Consider the following 20,138-nt stretch of genomic DNA (forward strand, 5'->3'; position numbering starts at 1 on the left):
GAGGCCAGAGGATGAGCATCCTCGAGGGCCCTGGATCCCCAGGATAAAGAGCCACCAGCCTCCTCCCCAGGAGGATAGGAGCAGGGCATCCCAGCCACCAGGCCCCTTGTCAGCCAGAGCAAGGCAACTGCCGGCGTCCAGCACGCCCTCCTCAGCCCCCAGCCTGCGGGGCTCCCGAGAGGGCCTGCAGCAGAGAACCAGCGCCGTGGCAGCACCTGCAGGAGGCCGCGCTGCAGAGTGACCCATTGTCATCGTCGTCATTGTGATCCAGGAAACGCAGCCCAGAGTAGCTGCCATATTCCCCGCCATCACCTGCTGATACAGCTGTTCTGACAGCAACAGATCTTTCTGTTACCAATCTGCCTTTTTAATGTGCTAATAGTAAATGGGGTCACGTGAAGATCTATGTCTGAGCTTCCCAAGTGTTGCCACAGAAAGCGCTAGAAAATGACCTCACCATGGTAGTTCCTTCAGCCACCAGAGCTCTTTCCCCAGTCGTCAGGCCTTGTGAAACCGGAATGCAGGGCTCAGCTTCCCCTACCTGCCGGCTCTGCCTGCCTCTCCCCGTTCCCTGGCATGGAGAGCAGGAGCGCTGGGCCCTCCCGGCACACCCGCCCCAGCAAGCCTGCCAAGCTGCGTCCTGTGCTTTCCTGCTTAACCGTGCAAGACCCAGCAAAGTGGAAGTGTTTTCTGGAGGAGAAACTGCAATAAAACCACTGGCTGCAAGCCTGTGTCCCGCGTACACATGGTCACAAACCCCAAGTCCGGCCCTGGCCTCATGTGGGTCCGGGGAAGCCTTATATAGTGACCTTTGGCCCTCCGGCTCTCCTGGACTGGCGGGAGCATGGCTTTCCGGGATCTGCCAGTGAGTTTAGAGGTGCACGGGATCCAAAACCCTCACCTTCAGGACACCGAGCTGTTGCTGACGGGTGGCAGGAGCTGCCTGCTGCCAGTCCCTACTCAGTGCGAGACATGTGCTGGATCGTGTCCTGCAGCCGGCCCAGTCCATCTGTCCCGGGGTGGGCATAGGGCAGCTGCTGAGGGCTCTGTTGCTGATCTCCTCTCTTTCCTGTTGTAAAGCCCCCCTGGCTGCGTACAAGTGGCTGGTGTGCTACTTGCTCCAAGAGAGTCATCAGAAGTTAATTCGAGAGAGGAGGTCCCAGAGCAGTGACTTCGAAGCAAGAAACAACAGCCAGGTACTTGCTTGTTTTGAAATTTGCTTTTTTTGCCCCTAATTCCCTTGCTGTTATGTCCCTGTGGCTGCCGCCCTCCCCCGGAATTCCCAGAGCCTGGGATGATCGCTGGCCTTGGGCACTTTGCTCCTCTGTAGGATGGCTGTGGCACCTGCTTTATGGTGTGGGGGAGGGGTCGAGGCGCATTGTTACCAAGCCTCGTGGTCTCTGCTGGGGCCAGAGCTGTCCTGGGGAGTGGAAAGGGAGCCGTGACAGCCTTGGTCTTCTGTGAAGTGCCAGTGCAGGCCTCAGGCTCCTCCTGATGGGATGGCTCCCGAGCCTGCCCCACTGCCCTGCGCCCAGCTCTTCTCAAGGGCCCGCCCCCCTCCCTGGGCCTTGGTGGGAGTGGGCCAAGCAGCTCGTGAGTGGCTTGGGCAGCTTGTGGTTCTGCAGCTGGGTGCCTGTGGGAGCACTTGGTGTGCAGCACTGCTCTGTGCCGGGCCGTGGTGGGCCAGCCCTGTGCGGAGGATCCACGGGGACAGGGTCCTCTGGGAGGCCCTGGTGAGCACACCCGGGCCTCACAGGGCTGCTGCTGCACCCTCCTCTCGGTGTCAGGTAACGAGGCCAAGCAGCTGCTCGGGAACCCAGGTGGCTCACCTGCCCAGGGTGCCGGGTTTCTGCTGAGCAGGAATGAACTAGATGGAGCCTAGGACTTAATGAATTCAGCAGATGGCCAAGGTCAGTTCAGCTTCTAGTTCAGGTCCACAGTGGCCCAACTAGGAGGCTTAGAAAGACCTTCTGGAACAGGCCACTTTCTGTACCCTAGGGCTGGGTCACAGCAATTTGGCCATCTGGGTAGGATGATTGGCCACTGGCTCTGGCCACTCTTGCCTGCTGGTCCAGTGGTCATTCTAAAATGAGTAGCAACCTGCACTCATTACCAACTGAGACCCCTGAAGAGATGGTGGTACAAATCACCCCTGCCAATAGCACCTGCCAACAGCACCCACCCCCAGCACTGCAGGAGGCCCGATTGGCCTCCGTGCTGCCCTTGGCCAGTGCTGGCCTCTGGCCATGCGTCCTCAGCACCACGTGTGGCGTGGTGCTTGGGGAGCACTTCGTTGGGTGCTTCACTAATGGGCTTCTCAGCTGCCTTTCAGTGAATCCAGCTGTAAACAAGACAGGCCCCAGGGTCTGGGTCCAGCTGGGATGGGCTTCCTGGGAGAGCCGGAGCTGACCATGCTGCTGTGTGGCCGCACAGAGGGGCAGGAGCCAGGATGGAGGTGGCCCCGAGGCCTTGGGGAGGGAGCACCAGGACAGGCTGGCTCCCTGCTCAGGATCACAGGGAGTTTAGGAGCCAGACTGCAGACAGCTGAGAGCTCGCAGGGCCCTGGCTGGACGCAGGCTGCGGGAGCACAGTCCCTGCCCTACCGGTGAGGTCAGCAGCCATGTAGCTCGGGAAGAAAGGCAGATTGTTTACCTAACCTCAGTCCTGGACCAGCCTCCTGAAGGCGGGGTCCTCCGAGGCTACAAAAGAAAATTGACTTAACAGTTGAAAAGTTCAGCCTTCTGGGCTGGGTGTGGCTCGAGGCAGAGGCTTGCTGAGTGTGTGAGGCCCTGGGCTGCAGCAGCACTGAAGGAAGAGGAAAGCTGGGCTTCCCTGAGGAGCAGCAGTCACCTGCAGCACAGCCAGCCGGGCCCTGGGCTGGGAGCGTGGGGGCACGACCAACGGGGACCTCCGGGTGGAGGTCACACGCCCCAGGCATTGGCTGGTGTTGGGCAGCAGCTACTCCGCGTGCTGCCCTTTGGGGCAGTCACCGGCCGCTCTTGTTGAGGGGACAGTGTGCCTCCCCCTCCCCCAGCAGGCTTTACTGACTTTCTTCACCTATGGCCCTTTGCAGAAGTGAGTGCCCTTTACTACTTTCCTACTGCGGCCCCATGTGCACAGCAGGTTATTTAAAACCAAAAGCACTTTTTGGTGCCTCGGCCGGGAGGCCCCCTCCTGTGCTGGCCAGCGCTGTAGAAAGGTGGCGGTGTCTTCATCCCTGCCTCACTGACCCCAGCCCTGGGACCAGCCCTGCACGGAACCCAGAGCCCCTGCAGAGACCTGCAGAGAAGGACTTTTTCTCTCCCTCTAGCCACCCTGGGCTCTGTGCGTCACATTATGTCCTTTGGGGAATTAAGGAACCTGAGGGGGAGAGCAACGCCCAGGCCTCCTGGCTCAGCTGTGCTGGGATGCTGCAGTCCGGCTGCAGCAAAATAACCGGGGGGTGACGAACAACTTGTGTATGTTGATACAGCAGGAGTGGGGCCGTTTATTGTAGGACAGGAGGGGTAGATATACATTCCACACAGCTTATCTTAATTAACATAAACTAGATACAGCAGTCAACCAATCAGGAATCTCCACACTTCATGGCTCGCTGGCGTTACTTCACAAACCACTCCCTCTGGCAAAATGCCAGGCGCCATCCTGACTTGTTTACAGACCCTAACACTGGGAGATGGACCTGGACCTGCCGACCTAGAGCCCAGCTGTCCCCCGTTCCGCACCGCTGGGTCTGGGCCTGGGCAGCTTGCAGTTGGGTTTTGCCCAAAGTGTTCATTGCCTGTTAAGGTGCAAGGCCTCGGAGACTCAGGCACAACGAGTACTCGATTCTCCCTTTCTTTCCTGGCTGGAGGTGTCTGGGGTTTGTGAGAGGGAAGGCTGGCCTTGGGGACCGATGTGCAGACAGGATGGCTGGGATTTAGGCACAGCCAGGCCCCTCTGTGTGCCCTCTGTCCATGAGCCTCAGGGGTCACTGCTGCAGGGTGGCACCTGGTCCATAGCTGCAACTCCTGTGTGCCTGTTGTGTCCTGAACTAGGGACAGTGGAACAGCTCTGGGGGCACTGAGACTGGTCAGAAGTTTGCTCTGGAACAGGCCCCACACCCACTGTCCTGTCCACGACTGGTATAGCTTTGGGGACAGTGAGTTGCCCACACTGGCCCTTGGGTTCCAGGAACACCTTGGCCTAAAGGCACCAGCTGTAACAGTGACGATGGGGACGCCCTTGTCCCGTGCCCCAGCCCACCTTGGTCACTATTACAGTCAGATCTACTGACTGCAGCAACAGACACTGGTGAGGAGTCTGTCCCTGGAGCCTGTGACCAGTGGTCTTATGTGGACGTTTCCCAGAATGCAAGGGCGTGTCCTCATGCTGAAGCCCACAGGCCACCAAGAGCCACAATACAGGTGCTTCCCAAGGTGTGAGGAGCGTCACCTGCGAGCTCCAAGCTGACCCTGAACAACACCCAGGGCTCCCGACCACAGCTGTGGATGCTCCTGTGCAGAGATGATCAGCTCTTGGCCGCACGCACTGCTCACAGAAACAGCTGCCACCTCCTGGAACCAGGTGTCCCTGCTGCGTGGTGGCGAGCTACAGGGGCAGCTGTCTTTCCACGCTCACCAGCCACCCGTCCAGCCTGCGGCACAGCAGAAATGGAGATGTGCTGCTGTCACAGGAAGACGATAAAAGAGTGTCACCTGAACACTAGACAGTCCGTGTGGCGGAAGGGAGGGCATGGACAGAAGAGCAAGCCTGGCTCAGGCCCCAGCCGACATCCAGGCCTGTGGAATTGACCTCACCTCTGACCCCAGAGAGGACACCTGGTAGAGGGGGGCTCGTGGTGTGTGCTGGGGTGTGGGTGGGACTTTCTGGACCTGCCAGGCTCAGCCTGCCCATTTTGTCAGCGGGTGGAGGGAAGACCAGGGAGGACGGGGGAGCCCAGGAAGCCAGAGCACCTGGCCCGGCCACATGACCAGCCAGAGGACATGAGCAGCCCGAGGGCCCACCCACCCTGAACTCAGGAGAGCCCTGGGAAATCTGGGCGCAGGTCCAGCTGGGGTCCATAGCAGTCCTCACCTCCCTGCCCTGCCTCCAGCCTCTATTGGCCAAGGCAGGGACACGCGCACCTTAGCATGTGAGGGTGGGTCAGGCCAGGCTGTGGCGGAGGCCCTGTGGGCCCCCAGCGGGCCTGCCTTACAGTGTGCCTGACCCTATGGGCTCTTGGGACAGGACAGTCTGGTGGCAGGAGGCAGAGGGAGGAATGTCTGCTCTCCGGAGGCTGCGACTGTGCCCGGGGCCCTGGGGAAGGCCAGTCTGGGACTGGAGACCCTGTGCTGCCCCGAGGGTGAGCAGGCCTGAGGGGAGGCTCCGTGCCCCTGCAGTCAGGTGAGGTGAGCCCTGTGTGTTCCGGCTGAGGTGGTGGCAGTGTCACACGCAGGGGCGCCGCGGTCCCCATCCGTCTCTTGATGTGTTATCTTCAACCTCAGAAGCAGCTCACGCTCACTCACAAACCAAGCAGCGCACAGTCGTTCCCGGGACTTAAAAGGACCTGGTGAGACTGTAAATTGGAGATGAGGGAAGGAACACTAAGGGTTGTCTGCAGATATTTGGGGTACAGGTTAGAAGAGAAAGCGGGACCCGACCGTGACCCCCTGCTGCCAGCCTCCACCCAGAGGCTCAGGCAGGCTTGGCTGGGCTGCGTTGCGTCTGGCCTCCTGTCTCGGGGCGAATGCCTGAGCAGAGGGCAGAATGGCCTCCTTAGGAACTTAGGTGACCCTTGGAGGAGTGACACGCTGCCAGCAGTGTCACTGGGGCAGGCCATGGAGCCCCTCTGGGTCCCTCGAGTGTCCCAGCTGCAGAAGACTGCAGGCCCTGCACCCTGGGGCCATATGCTGGTGTCACCTCCCCTAGGCAGCAGCAGCCTCCCGAGCCTGCCCCGCCCCTGTGCTGTCACTGCCGAGCCAAGTTCCAGATGGCCCGAGCTGGGCACAGGGGTCCCGGGGCCCGAGTGCCAGGCTGCGCTGGGCTGTGTCCGCACGGCGCTTCTGTTGGGTGTGTGGACCAGCTCTTGAGGTGTGCTGTGTCCCCGTCCCCCACCCAGGGGGCCTGTGGGACTGGCCTCACCAAGGCCTTGGCCTGCGTTTCCTGGCAGCCCCGTGGGGCGCAGCCTGGTGGACGCGGCCCTGTTCTGTCTCCAAGGTGTACCACTGCCGCTCGCTGGCCCTGGTCTTCCTGGAGCTCACCGTGGTGCAGCGGTTCCACGCCTACACGCACGGCCCCGGCGTGCCGTCCTCACTGCGGGCTGTGCTGGGGCGGCTCAGCGCTCTCTACGCCCTGTGGTCGCTGAGCCGGCACACGGCTCTGCTCTATCGAGGTGAGACCGCTGTCCTGGCCGGCCTCCCGGCACAGGAGCCCCCCGGGACCTATGCCCTGTGAACGCAGGCAGCTGTGCCCTGCCCGTGTGGCGGCACCTCCAGGCGGGCTCAGTGGAGGGGCCCAGGTGCCCCAGTGCAACATGAGGCCAGCAGAAAGGGCAGAGAAATGTCAGCACCCGCTGGCCAGACGCAGCTGCCCCTGTCCACAGTCCCTGCAGAGTCAGCCTCCTGTGTGCTTCATTGATGCTTCCAGAAGTGTGCTTGTGTGTGTGCATGTGTGTGTTGCAGTCTGGTACTGAAGCCAGGGCCCCCTGTGTGCTGGGCAAGCTGTCCACTGCTGAGCTGCGCCCACCCCTCTTACCTGTTACTCTGAGCAGAGTCTTGCTGGTGGCCCAGGCTGGCCTCAGATGTGCAGTGCTCGGCCTCTGGAGTCCCTGGGGTAGCAGGTGCACCACCGTGCCTGGCTCAGGAGGCCACTGTCACCGGGAAGTGGGCTGGGTTCCAGAGAGCAGAGCCAGCCCTGTGGGCCACAGGCAGAGACAGGACTGGGCTGCTGGGACAACACCGCCAGGAGTTTCCAGTCTAGAGATCTTGGGTGGCTTCTTGGAGGAGGCGGTGCCCAAGCTGATCTGGAAGCCTGGCAGGGCCGGGGAGCCAGGGTTCTCCCCGGGGAGCCTTTTCGGATGCTCTCTCCTAGTCACCCCATGAGCCCTCCCTGTGCTGGGGCTGTGTCTGGGCTTGTGGGCAGTGAGGTCCCCCCCCCCCCACCAAGACCAGCTTTTGGCCCCTGGGGTGGTGGCGTTGCCCCATGGAGGCCCAGGTCAGCAGAGTGGCCGGCAGAGGAGGAGCTGGGCAGGACAGCGCCCAGTGCTGTCTGAGGAGGCTGCGTGGCCGGACTCCATTCTCTAGAGGAGACCCTCCAGGAAGCAAATCCTTGAGCAAACACCTTCTCAAACGCACAGGCCCTGCCTGGACCTGTTAGGACTCCAGAGGAGCCAAGGGGCTGGAGGTGACCCTCCCTCGGGTTGATTCTCCTACCCCAGTGGCTCCAGAGGCCCATGGACCCTGCATGCCACGGCTCCGTGGCCCTCCTGGTCCCTCTGTGGTCCTGGGTACCCGGCTGCTACAAGCCTCTTCCCAGGCCTCCTTCGGCCTCGAAGCCCCCACCTGGGTTCCTTCTTCAGAAGCACCAGCCCAGCCTCCTGCCCTGGCTGATGGAGCCCAGGCCCTCAGGGCTGCGTGTCTCACTGCCTCTCCTCCGGCCAGGCCAGTTTCCTTGTCCCCAGTGCCTGGCCCTTGACTTGCCTATCACATGCTCAGAGGAGTGGATCCAGGCAGGGACAAGGTCTGAGTGGCTCACGGCTGCTGGGCAGCTCCACCCAAACAGGTTCCCCGAGGGCCTGTCCAGGGCCTCCTGGGCGCACTGCTGCGTGGGCGGGGGGCCACGGCCCAGCCCTGCTGTGACGAAGGCTGTGCTTGCAGGTGGATACTTCTCTGATGAGCACACAGGGACACAGATGGAGAGCGCCATCCTGGACCTGTGCACACAGGTGAGTGGCCATCTGTGACCCCTGTGTGTAGTCGCCAGGATGCGTGACGTCTCCGTCTGCATGCTGCGGGGTGGCCTGCATATCAACACACACCCATGTCACGCACTGTGCTACGTGGTCAGGACCCTGAAGTCGCTTCCCACCTGGCAGGGAGGCTAGGACAGTTGATCCCAGTTACTCAAAGGAAAAATGTCATGCTTCCAAGAAAACTCTGGGGGTCTCCGCAGATAGAATTCTTTTGTGGCCTTGAAGAGCAATCTGACACAGGACAGGGGCCCTGCGCCCTGCTGGCCTTACCGGAGCCCATGGCCTCTGCAGTCTTGTGACTCCTGCCCCATTGCTCTGGGTCAGGCAGGCAGCAGTCACCAGGTCCTCTGAGACCAAGACGAGCCTCTGGGGACAGCTCTGGTTAGCAGGCTGCACTGGGGTCTCTGCCCACATCCCCACCTTGTGGGGAAAGACAAGCCCTGAGTCCTGAGTGAACAGCAGCGCGGTGGGGTGTCCAGACACGGTGGTGACCGGGCCCTGAGTCAGAGTGGCCTGTGCCTGCCTGGGTCCCAGGGCCTGGCAGCTGACTCGGCGTGGCCCTGAGTGTGCGGGTGGTTGTCAGTGTGGGGACCGTGTTTTCCAACAGCTGAAAGACGACGCGGTTGCCCTGGTGGACGTGATCGCTCCTCCTGACTTTGTTCTGGACTCTCCGATCGCCAGGGCTGACGGCGAGGTAAGGACCCCCTCATCTGGGTGGGACGTGGGCTGTCCCAGGGGCTGGCAGGAGTCTCTGTGGCACTGCGGAGCCTCTTGGGACCTCGTCACACTTCAGGGAGCCTCCGGGGTGGGTGTCGGGTGCTCTCACTGGCTGCTGGCCATGCCGTCCCTGGCCTGCTCTTCCTCCGAGGGACAGAGTGGCTGCCCCGTCACCCAGGCCCAGGAGTGGCAGTCAGCCCGGCCTCCCTGCTCTCCCCGCTGCCTACCCCAGACCTCGGCCCTGCTCAGGGCTGGCTCCCGCCGCCTCTGAGTTCCAGTCGCAGGGGTGGCACTACAGACATCATGAAGGACCATCCCTGGCCACTGCCCCGGTCCCTTCCTGGTCAGCATGTCACTGCTTGACTTGCTGCGTTAAGGTCTCCACCCCAGCTCAGGCCCCCAGCTCTCGGTGACTGTCCACAGCCCTGGGGCTGCTCTCCCCTCCCTGCCCACCTGGGCTCCCGTGGCCTCTGCAAGGCCCCATCATTCCTGCCTCTGAGCTCCACAGAGGTTTCTTTAGAAGCAGATGGGTCAGCCTGCCGGCGATGGAGCCTCCCAGCACCCGCACCCCCAGATCCCTCCGCCACCGCCCAGCGCTGTGAGCCTGCCCTCCAGCACTGCTCCCAGGTGCTGCTCCTGCCCTCGGACCCAGCCCACCGTCCTCCCACACTCTCCTAATGTGCTCCTCCTCCCGGCCCAGGGCTGGGCACCTGCTCCCGCTGCCTGGAGCGCCCTGTTCACTCGCCTGAGCTGGGCACTGCCTGCTGGCAGAAGCCTTCTCTGGCTCCCCCAGGAGCGTCCCCCACCCACTCCACTGCCCTGTGACCCTCGCAGGGCTCATCACTGAGCCTAAGGCATCTCCCTGTGTGACTCTTGCCCAGTGAGTGGCAGTGTCACACAGGGTGACACTCACAGGTCCACCTGTCCTCACCCAGAACTCGATACCCAGGGCCTCTCGGCCCCTTGAACCATGAGGACCTGGCATTGCAGTGTTTCCTCTCGTGTCTGAGGTCTGCTGCTGCGGCTGTGGGGGCATGTGTCACCCAGCCCAGGCCCCCGGGGTCCCCCAGAGGGACCTGCCAACCTGGCCTCTGCCTAAATGGAGACTGGGCAGGGAACACCGGAATCAACACTTCTTAGCCTGTGACGGACTTGTCCAGGGAAGGGCAGGTGCCGGCCTCACAGTCCAGGCCACTCCTGGGTTGGGGTGGGCACACCACAAGGCAGACCTGGCCCGGGTGGGCAGCATGGAAGACCCGAGTGCCTCAGACCAGGAGGGACAGGGCAGTCATCCACAGGCCCACAGTCCTCCAGCAAGGCTCTGCCTCTCACCCTCCCTGGCCCACACTGTGTCCCCCTGTCCACTTTGCTGATGGGACACAAGTCCAGAGAAGCCCTGTGGGTTGCCCAAGGTTGCCCAGTCAGCATGGCCCAGCCAGGGTCCAGGTGGAGAGGTGGGTCCTGGTGCTTATGAGGAAGAGGGGAGGGGACCTTGGGTCCCAGTGGGAGCCTGAGGAGAGGGGCTTTCCCTCCCCGGGGGGCTGACCAGGCAGACAGGCAGCGGGGCCTGCCGTGGAAGGCCCTGTGGCTGGCGGAGAACCCCAGCCCGCAGCCTGCGCGGCAGGGAGGGTCGCCCCGGCTCCTGCATCTGAGCAGTTGCCTTGCTTGTGGGCGGGAGGTGCGAGAGAAAGGAGTCTCGTGTCCCCAGGGTGGAGAGGGCCCTCTGGCTCTGGGTGCCACAGTCAAGCCAGAGCCTGCCAGAGGTGTCACCTGGTGGGGTGGCCTGGACTGCACCTTTCTTCCAGCTACTAGGAGCCAAGTTTTAGCAGGTGCGACCAGGTAGGAGTTCAGTGAGCAAACCCCCGAGAGAGGGTCTGAAGGCCCAAAAGAGCGCATGCTTCCCACGTGAGAGCTGCTGGGGTGTGTGCCCGGGAGAAGCCGCGGCCTGTCTGGGTGGCCACCCGCAGTGCTGGAGCTGACAGGTGTGCCGCAGGCACAGGCAAGGGGCCATCCTCAGGTGAGGGTGGCCGCCCTCAGTCAGGGCAGAAGGGCCCCTTTCCTTAGGCCAGGTCCTTTGGAGTCACAGGCCCCTCTGCCCTTGGTGGCTGATCCTCTGTCTCCAGCGGGTGGACGACCAGGCCCCAGCCAGGCTGATCCAGGACCGTCCTCCCAGACAACCGCTGCCCGCCCGGGTTTCCCACAAGGCGATGCGAGCAGCAGGCAGTCCAGCACAGGATCCCGAGGGGGCTCTGGCTGCACAGGGCCGGTGGGCCACATGGGCCCGGGCACGCCCCCCCCCCCCCGGCCGGGCCTGCTCTCCAGCACTTCTGGCCAGCTCGGCTGGTGGTGCGAGGGCGCCAGAGGACATTCTCAGGGCGGACTGAAGGTGTGGGCTGCACAGGTAGTGCCCACCTCTGCAGCGAGCCCGGGGGCAGCTCGGGGCCTGCCGTCGTAGTTCACAACTGAATTGTCCCAATTGTTTTCCACTTTTGAAAAAAGGGTTTTTATAAATTAAGCTTAAAACATCCGACACTTTCTGAGAAGTGACTGCAGAGGATCCCTGTCCTCGACATGGCCTTCCCGGGACCCGCTGAGCCCTTTCTTCCCCCGTACCTTGTGTTTCCTGCAGCTCTATAAAAACCTCTGGAACGCCATCCTGCAGGAGCGCGGGGTGCTGGAGCGCCCGTCGTGGTGGCCAGAGTTCTCTGGGAACAAGCCCGTGGTGGGCAGCCTCCGGGCCAAGCTGTAGCCGCGCTGGCCGCAGTGCCCCATGTAGCCCAGCGGACATGGCCACCAAGCTGGCTCCGTAGACGCCCAGATGGTCCCTTCTCCAAGCTCCAGTGCCACACCATGCCCAGCGCTGATGGCTCTGCACCCAGGTTGAGCAGCATTGCCCTGGGGGGGGGGGTGTCTGGGTCCCCAGCTGCTGTGTGGAAAGGGACCTCGCGTGGTCACTGGAGTCCACACCTCCTTCCTGGGCTCAGGTCCCCGACTCAGTGGCCACTCACTGTCCAGGCCTTCTGACCCCCATGGGCATCACAAGCCTCAGCTTCTCCCGGGACTCCCTGGCTCTTCGGCGCCAGCTGGGCGGCCACGTGACTGTGCCCTGACCTCCTTAGCTCATACCATAGGCCCTCTGCACGACTCGGCGTGAGGCCCCAGGGGAGAACCGTGGGTCACTGCTCTTGGTGCATCTGGAAATTTCCATTGAGGACATTTCCCAAAGCTGCAGAGCACAGGGGTGTGAGCGCGGGCGGCATCGTGGCCCACTGTGGACGGGCAGTGCCCAGGGCTTCCTGCTGAGCGTTCCTCATGGACCTTTCCATAGAGAGGCGTCCCCACCTGGCCACAGTTAAATGAGCGCTTCATGCTTTCTCAGGGTGTGGTCTACTGTGTCCATCTCCTCCTCCTCTCAGAGAAAATGGGAGGGAAGATCCCAGACCCTCAGCAGCCTGGAGGGTCTGCTCTGAGCGCAGACCTGCATGGTAACCACGGTGCTGCCGGTGCCCCGCCAATCACACCTCACGTGGCCTGCCCAGGCTCAGAGGCCGGGTCCCCCGCTCAGCCATCCTGCCTGGGCTCCCAGCCAAGGCCACTGCATCTCTACCTGGTGCCCCTCGTCGGACACCGTAGCTGTGCATTCACTGATGGGGCTTCTCTGCCCAGATCCATGGCCTTTCCCCACCGTGAGGAGCAGGCCCTGAGTCCTCCTGTCCCCCTGCCTGAGTGGGAGTCCCGGTGCCCTCCCGCCTTAGCACACCCAGGCCCAGCCCTCCCTGTCCAGCAAGAGAGCCCGCCTTACCTGGGCACCTGGGGGGATCCTTGTGCTTTGCCTTTTCTTTTTTACCTTCAATCAGGCGGGACCTTGGTTTACCGCCTGTCCTTGGGTTGGAAGCCGCTGTCCTTTCATCAACAGGACATGGAAGTTGTCCAAGATCAGGAGAATGCTGTATCTGGCATTGACTCAGGGAGGCTCTCTGCGTGTGCCGCCAGGTCCCTGCGTGTCCCTGTTCTCATGTGCGGCTGTGAGAAGCTCCCAGGGCAGGGGTGGCTCACTGTCCAGGGGGTTTGACTGACCATCAGTACGTAGGTGTCATCTGCCCTTCCACGGACATGACACCCACCCACAGGCCTGCTCGGGCCACCTGCCGGCTCCACCCCAGTCCTGTGGGCACACTGGACCTGAGGGCAAGGGGGCAGGGTTAAGGGCAGAGGTGGTGTTATGGAGTCAGCTTGTAAGTAGAGATCATTTAGAAGATAAAACATTTTGAAAGCAACAGTAAAAATTTGAATAATTGGAATAAAACGTTTAATCTTAATCTCTGCCTTCTCACACTCTTTTTCTGCTGATGAACTGGTCATGTGGTCATCAGGTACTATTTTGAAAATGTAGACTCCTTCCAAAAAGAAAATGAATATCAGCCCCACACTCAGAAGCAGCTCCTGGTGTCTCAGGTGTTTAGTGCTGACAGTGGCCTGGACTGCCCGGGTTGCCGTCCCCGCCCGAGGGCCTCCCTGGCAGGTGAAGTGTTAGTGGTCCTGTCCCCAGCGCCTTCGTCCCTACACGAAGGCGGCTTTTCCATGGGAACAGGGGCACACCCTTGGTGGGCGGCTGGGCCGTTTCCCCATCAGTGACGATGTGCGAGATCAGCAAACCTCCAGGAGACGGAGACACGGGTTAGACGCCTCCCCTCTGCAGGCTGTAGTGGCCACGGGTGCACCTGCATCGGCACGTGGGCAGCTCCCCACTCCCACGGGGGAGGCCGGGCAGTGAGAGTCAGGGCCCACTGCACAGCTGCTGGATGCCCATGGTGTCATTTTGCCATCACAGGGGCACAGCCTGGAGCCTGGCACAGGTGTCCTGGGGGCCAGGAGCCAGGAGCCCGTGTCCTGTAGGACTTGGTGAGTTGTCCCAGCAGTGGCCTTGCCGTTCCTGTGTCCAGTACCGTGCTCCCGTGTGGTGCTCCCATGCCGCTCTGCTTCCCTTTGCACCTGCTGAGGCGGCAGCCTGTGCTGCTGGGATGATGTCTGCTCTCATTCTTTGCCCGATGGAGCACTTAGTTTTCAGTATTTTTACTTGTAAAGAGTTTTACATAATAAGTGACTAAAGCGTTCACGTATCCATTACCAAGGATTTTTCCTGACTTGTCACTTGCCTTTTTTTTTTTTTTTAAAGAAAGAGTGGGAGAGAGAGAGAGAGAGAATTTTTTAATATCTATTTTTTAATTCTCGGCAGACACAACATCTTTGTTTGTATGTGGTGCTGAGGATCGAACCCGGGCCGCACGCATGCCAGGCGAGCGTGCTACCGCTTGAGCCACATCCCCAGCCCCAATCACTTGCCTTCTAATTGCATTCATTTTCCCCTTTTGATGTAACATTGTAAAACTTAAAATTTTAAATCAGAAACAGACATCCAAATTTAAAAGCCAAGAATCATTTGTGCCATTGAGGTCATCCTTGGAAATTCTCTCACACCAAGAGTATTTCCATTTTTATCTGTTTTCCTTTGAGTACATTTCAGTATTCATTGACTGGGAGTTTATTTTCAGTTGTGTTGTGAGGTAAGGGTCCAACATGATTAGCCCAATGGTGCAAGGCATGGATCCAACATGGTTGGCCCGTTGGTGTGAGGTAGGGATCCAACATGGTCAGCCCGTTGGTGTGAGGTAGGGATGCAACACGGTCGGCCCGTTGGTGTGAGGTAGGGATCTGTTGTGGTTAGCCCATTGAACATATACTGGCCTGATGCTACCTGTTTGAATGCAGAGTCACATATGTTCCTGTTTCTATTTCTGTAGTTTTGGGCTATCGTTTCCCATGTCAGCTTCTGTAGTTTTCATCCTTCTAATACCTGTGGAAATGAATAAAGAATTTTTTTGTCAAAAATGTTCTAGGTATATAAGCTTTGGTATTATTTCAAGCCTGGGCCTCCTCCCAGCCCCAAAATTTAAAAAAAAAAAAAAAAAAAAGACCCAGTTATTTGGAATTTGAAGCTTTTGTTAACCTGTAGATGACACCAGGAGAATCTATAAGAAGTAGTCTTTCCATCTAAGATTCTTTCTTCTTGTTGTTTAAATAAAAAGCTATCTGGCTTTTGTACATTTTGGTTACCTTATTAAAACCTTATTTAATTATTATAGTCTTTCATTGATTCACTTTGGCTTTTCTTTGACCTCGTTGGCAAATAATGACGGGGTTGCCCTTACCTTTCCAAAACTCTCACCACTGAGATTTCCTGCCAAATGGTGTCTCCCAGCCCTGCAGGGACCATACCCACCTGGCCACGTGGAGCCACTGCCTGGCTCCCAGAGTGGAGGAGGGTTGTGTTAGTCAGTCAGTGGGTCACGTTAGTGTTATCCACATGGAAAGTGGACCAGGGCAGAGGACCTGGCAAGGTGCCCTCTCACCTGTGGTGGGCACAGGCCTGTGGGGACGGCTGAGGGGATGCCTCAGGATGAGAGCTCCCACTGGGTGTAAGGGGGCAAGATCCTGCGGAGCGTGGGCGTCTGGGAAGCACAGTGGGAAACACCTGGAAACCAGGGAAGAGGGGGAGACCCGTACGAGAGCCCTGGGCACCTTGGGTTGAGGTCTGCACGGCCGTTGTCACCGTGGTTCTTAGTGGCAGTGAGCTGGGGGTCCTGTTTTCCATCATGGGTTGTCTGAGTGAGCAGCTGTTGGGGTCATCACAAGCTCTGATCATTTCTTCCCATTTTGGTGGGGGGTGTTCTGGGGATTGAACTCAGGGCACTCGGCCACCGAACCCTGTCCCCAGCCCTATTATGTGTTTTATTTAGAGACAGGGTCTCACTGAGACGCTGAGGGCCTCACTGTGGCTGAGGCTGGCTTTGAACTCACAATCCTCCTGCCTCAGCCTCCCGAGCCCCTGGGATGACAGGCGTGGCCACCGCACCCAGCCCCACTTTCGTTTTTTATCTCTGCAACAATCAAGGTGGCTCTGGCTCTCAGGCTGCCCCCCCGGCAGTGAGTGAGCGTTGATCAGTATTTACTGAGCACCTAACCGTGGCTCTGTCCTGGTCACTAGAGGGCTTCCTTCTCTTGGACCTGCCTCTTGGGGGCATTTGGCTAGTGCCCAGACTTCATGTGTGATGTGTCTCACCAGGCGGTGGCCCCCCAGAAAAACATCGCAGCCCAGGCCACTGTGGGTCAGTTGGTCCTCGTTCCTCCTGTCCAGCTGTGGACTCGTGAGTCTCATGTCCACCCCCATCCCCTGCTTCGTCCTAACAGATCCCAGTTCTGTCCCAGGTTCTTCCTGACAGACGCAGCCCACGAGCCTAGGAAGCTGCCCTGGGCAGCTCCAGAGTGGGCCTGTCTTGGCTTGGGCTTCTCGGCTCATTTCATTCCCCTGGCCCAGTCCCCTGGCCCAGTCCCTGAGCTCAGTGACAGGCCAACCCCAAGGACGCTGCTGGGGTCCTAGGGACTGACTTGGGATGCTGGGTCACAAGTGCCTCTTGCTTTTGCTGCTCTGTGTGGTGGCTGCTGAGGAGCTCCTTGCTGCTGCTGAGACGGAGCAGCCTGTGGGGTGGCAGAGATGCCCTGGGTGGCACAGAGCAGGGGGCACAGCACAGCTGCAGGCAGTAGGTGAAGGAGGACAGGTGCCCAGACAGCCTCAGCTGACCAGCTGTTCCTCCGGCTGCCTGCAGTTCCCAGGAGGAATGAGCAGAGGCGTGGTGAGGAGTTCTCTGCATCCTGCGCCGAGGAGGAGGTGTGCCACAGGACCCTGCTCTGCTGTCCAGAACCCGGCTGTGCTGTCCAGAACCCGGCTGTGCTGTCCAGAACCCGGCTGTGCTGTCCAGAAGAACCGGGTGGCGCCATCCTCCCCCCCACCCCCCCCAAGCAGGATATTTTGCAATGCTTGAGCGCAGCAAGCCAGCCACCAGGGGACGAGGTCAAAGCAGGAGTCTCTGGGTCCCTCTGGTCCACATGGGCCATGCAGTGAGACTCATCCACTGTGGTGCTTCTCCGGCCTGGGGCTGCCCCAGGGACCTGTGCTTCTGCAGGCCCTTGCTGCCTCTGTGAGGGGGGAAGTTCCGGGGAGGTTGTGTGACACGTGTCTCCTGCAGGAGAACCAGGTGCTTTGCAGCAAGCCACCTTCCAGGCAGGTGAGCCCCACCTGCGCCCCAGCTGCTCGGGTGGACGAGCTGAGCCTGGCTGACTCCACACATAGAGCCCCAAGGTCAGAGGTGGCCACCATGGGGGACTGCTCAGCCCCATGGGCACCCCCAGCAACACTGGCTGGGCAGCTCCTGTGTCATCACATGGAGACTCCACTGTCCATGGGGATGGCAGGACGTCACAGCCTCTAGGGGCACCTGAGTCACTCAGTGCTGCCCAGTGACCCCAGGGCAGGCTCTGGTTTGCTCCTGATTCTGCTCTGTGGCCTCTTGCTGGAAACATCCAGGGCATTATCCGTGGGCTCTGGGCTTGGGTCTTAAGTCCAGGAGTTTGATGTGGCTCCCTGTGAGAACCCAGCGTTCCATTCTGTTCCAAGGCTTCCAGGAATGCTCCACCGCCCTATTCCCCAGCCAGTGGAAGGACTGACCTCAGCGGGTTCCATCCCACAGTCTACCCTGCGGTGCTGGGAAAGTGACTCAGCATGCGGTGGTCAGAGAAGGCTGTTCCCAGCTGTGCGGTGGCCAGCAGGAGGTCAGGGGAGCACTTTGAAGTGAGGCCTCGTGCCTGAGGGTGTTCAATTCACACACTTGGTTGTGAGACTGAGAGCTTTGCTCATTCCCAGGCTCCGTCTTCCGCCTTTGGCACTGTCCTCAGTGAAGTTTGCTGGGCCTCGTGGTTGGTGCTGGAGGCCCATTCGGATGCTCCCAAGGACCCGCCGTGTCTGATGTTTGCACTGATAGTCTTACACGGGCAGGGCTCTTGGGTGGGAAAACGAATCCCAAGGCTGGCTGTTCACGCTTCCGCCCTGGGAGGCTGTTCTATCCAGTTTGCAGAAATTCTTGACATCTCTCTTTTTTTAAAAAAAATAATTAATTTACTTATTTTTTATTCTAATTTGTTATCCATGACAGCAGAATGCATTACGATTCATATTGCATGTATAGAGCTCAATTTTTCATATCTTGGTTGTACACAGAGTATATCCACACCATTTCTGTCTTCATACATGTACTTAGGGTAGTGATGTCCATCTCATTCCACCATCTTTTTTACCCCCCTGCCCCCTCCCTTCCCCTCCCCCCCCTCTGCCTTATCTAGAGTTCATCTATTCCTCCCATGCTCCCCATCCCAACCCCACTATGAATCAGCCTCCTTATATTAGAGAAAACATTCAGCATTTGTTTTTTTGGGATTGGCTAACTTCACTTAGCATTATCTTCTCTAACTCCATCCATTTACCTGCAAATGCCATGATTTTATTCTCTTTTATTGCTGATTAATATTCCATTGTGTATATATGCCACACTTTCTTTATCCGTTCATATAGTGAAGGGCATCTAGGTTGGTTCCATAATTTAGCTATTGTGACTTGTGCTGCTATAAACATCGATGTGGCTGTGTCCTTGTAGTATGCTGTTTGTAAGTCCTTTGGGTATAGACCGAGGATTGGATAGCTGGGTCAAATGATGGTTCCATTCTGAGCTTTCCAGGGAATCTCCACACTGCTTTCCATATTGGCTGCATCATTTTGCAGTCCCACCAGCAGTGTATGAGTGTACCCTTTTCCCCACATCCTCGCCAACACTTACTGATGTTTGTATTCTTAATAGCTGCCATTCTGCCTGGAGCGAGATGAAATCTTAGTTTTGATTTGCATTTCTCTAATTGCTAGAGATGTTGAACATTTTTTATATATTTGTTGATTGATTGTATATCACCTTCTGAGAAGTGTCTGTTCACGTCCTTGGCCCATTTATTGGTGGGTTATTTGTTGTTGTTGTTGTTGTTGTTTTTGGTGTTTAGCTTTTTGAGTTCTTTATATACCCTAGAGATTAGTGCTCCATCTGATGTGTGAATGGTGAACATTTTCTCCCAAGATGTAGGCTCTCTGTTCACCTCACAGATTGTTTCTTTTGCTGAGAAGAAGCTTTTTAGTTTCATCCCATTTATTGATTCTTGATTTCAATTCTTATGCTGTAGGAGTCTTGTTAAGAAAGTTAGGGCCTGATCCGACATGATGGAGATTTAGACCTACTTTTTCTTCTAATAGGCGCAGTGTTTAATTCCTAGTTCCTTGATCCACTTTGAGTTGAGCTTTGTGCATGGTGAGAGATAGGGGTTTAATTTCATTTTGTTGCATATGGATTTCCAGTTCTCCCAGCACCATTCATTGAAGAGGCTATCTTTTCTCCAGTGTATGTTTTTGGCACCTTTGTCTAATATAAGATAACTGTAACTATGTGGGTTAGCCTCTGTGTCCTCTATTCTGTACCATTGGTCTACCCGTCTGTTTTGGTGCCAATACCATGCTGTTTTCGTTACTATTGTTCTGTAGTATAGTTCAAGGTCTGGTATTGTGATGCCACCTGCTTCACTCTTCCTGCTAAGGATTACTTTAGCTATTCTGAGTCTCTAAGTTTTCCAGGTGAATTTCATGACTGCTTTTTCTATTTCTATGAGGGATGTTATTGGGATTTTGATTGGAATTGCATTAAATCTGTATAGTGCTTTTTGGTAGTATGGTCATTTTGATGATATTAATTCTGCCTATCCAAGAACAAGGGAGGTCTTTCCATCTTCTAAGGTCTTCTTTAATTTCTTTCTTTAGTGTTTTTTAGTTTTCATTGTAGAGGTCTTTCACCTCTTTTGTTGATTCCCAAGTGTTTTTTTTTTTTTTTTGAGGCTATTGTAAATGGGGTAGTTTTCCTCGTTTCCCTTTCTGAGGATTTGTCACTGATATACAGAAATGCCTTTCATTTATGGGTGTTGATTTTGTATGATGCTACTTTGCTGAATTCATTTACTAGTTCTAGAAGTTTTCTGGTGGAATTTTTGGGGTCTTCTAGGTATGGAATCATATCATTGGCAAAGAGTGCTAATTTGAGTTCTTCTTTTCCTATCCGTATCCCTTTAATTTCTTTTGTCTGTCTAATTGCTCTGGCCAGTGTTTCAAGAACTGTGTTAGATAGAAGTGGGGACAGAGGGTTTCCCTGTCTTGTTCCAGTTTTTAGGGGGAATGCTTTCAACTTTTCTCCATTTAGAATGATGTTGGTCTGAGGCTTAGTGTAGATAGCTTTTGTAATGTTGAGGTATGTTCCTGTTATCCCTAGTTTTTCTAGCGTTTTGAACATGTATGGGTGCTGTATTTCTTGAACGCTTTTTTGGCATCTATTGATGTGACGAATTATGTTTATTGATTTCCATATGTTGAACCAACCTCGCATCCCTGGGATGAACCCCACTTGATCATGGTGCATTATCTTTTTGACATGTTTTTGTATTTTATTTGCCAGAATTTTATTGAGAATTTTTGCATCTATGTTCATTAGAGATG

General features: G+C 57.5%; 1 protein-coding gene across 3 annotated transcripts in view; it reads left to right on the top strand.

Moving 5' to 3' along the window:
- The window catches only part of Acox3 (acyl-CoA oxidase 3, pristanoyl), a 38,440-nt gene extending 25,453 nt beyond the window's left edge, over nucleotides 1–12,987 (top strand). For all 3 annotated transcript variants that reach the window (XM_048784094.1, XM_015481917.2, XM_048784095.1), the window contains 5 exons: nucleotides 1,081–1,196; nucleotides 6,199–6,373; nucleotides 7,857–7,924; nucleotides 8,559–8,645; nucleotides 11,298–12,987. In XM_048784094.1, coding sequence (XP_048640051.1) covers nucleotides 1,081–1,196; nucleotides 6,199–6,373; nucleotides 7,857–7,924; nucleotides 8,559–8,645; nucleotides 11,298–11,417 — 566 coding nt within the window. In that variant the 3' untranslated portion in view covers nucleotides 11,418–12,987. The remainder of the gene's footprint in view (nucleotides 1–1,080; nucleotides 1,197–6,198; nucleotides 6,374–7,856; nucleotides 7,925–8,558; nucleotides 8,646–11,297) is intronic.
- The last annotated feature ends 7,151 nt before the right edge of the window (nucleotides 12,988–20,138 follow it).

Source organism: Marmota marmota, unplaced genomic scaffold (genome assembly GCF_001458135.2).
Source record: "Marmota marmota marmota unplaced genomic scaffold, marMar, whole genome shotgun sequence".
NCBI classification, from domain to species: domain Eukaryota; kingdom Metazoa; phylum Chordata; class Mammalia; order Rodentia; family Sciuridae; genus Marmota; species Marmota marmota.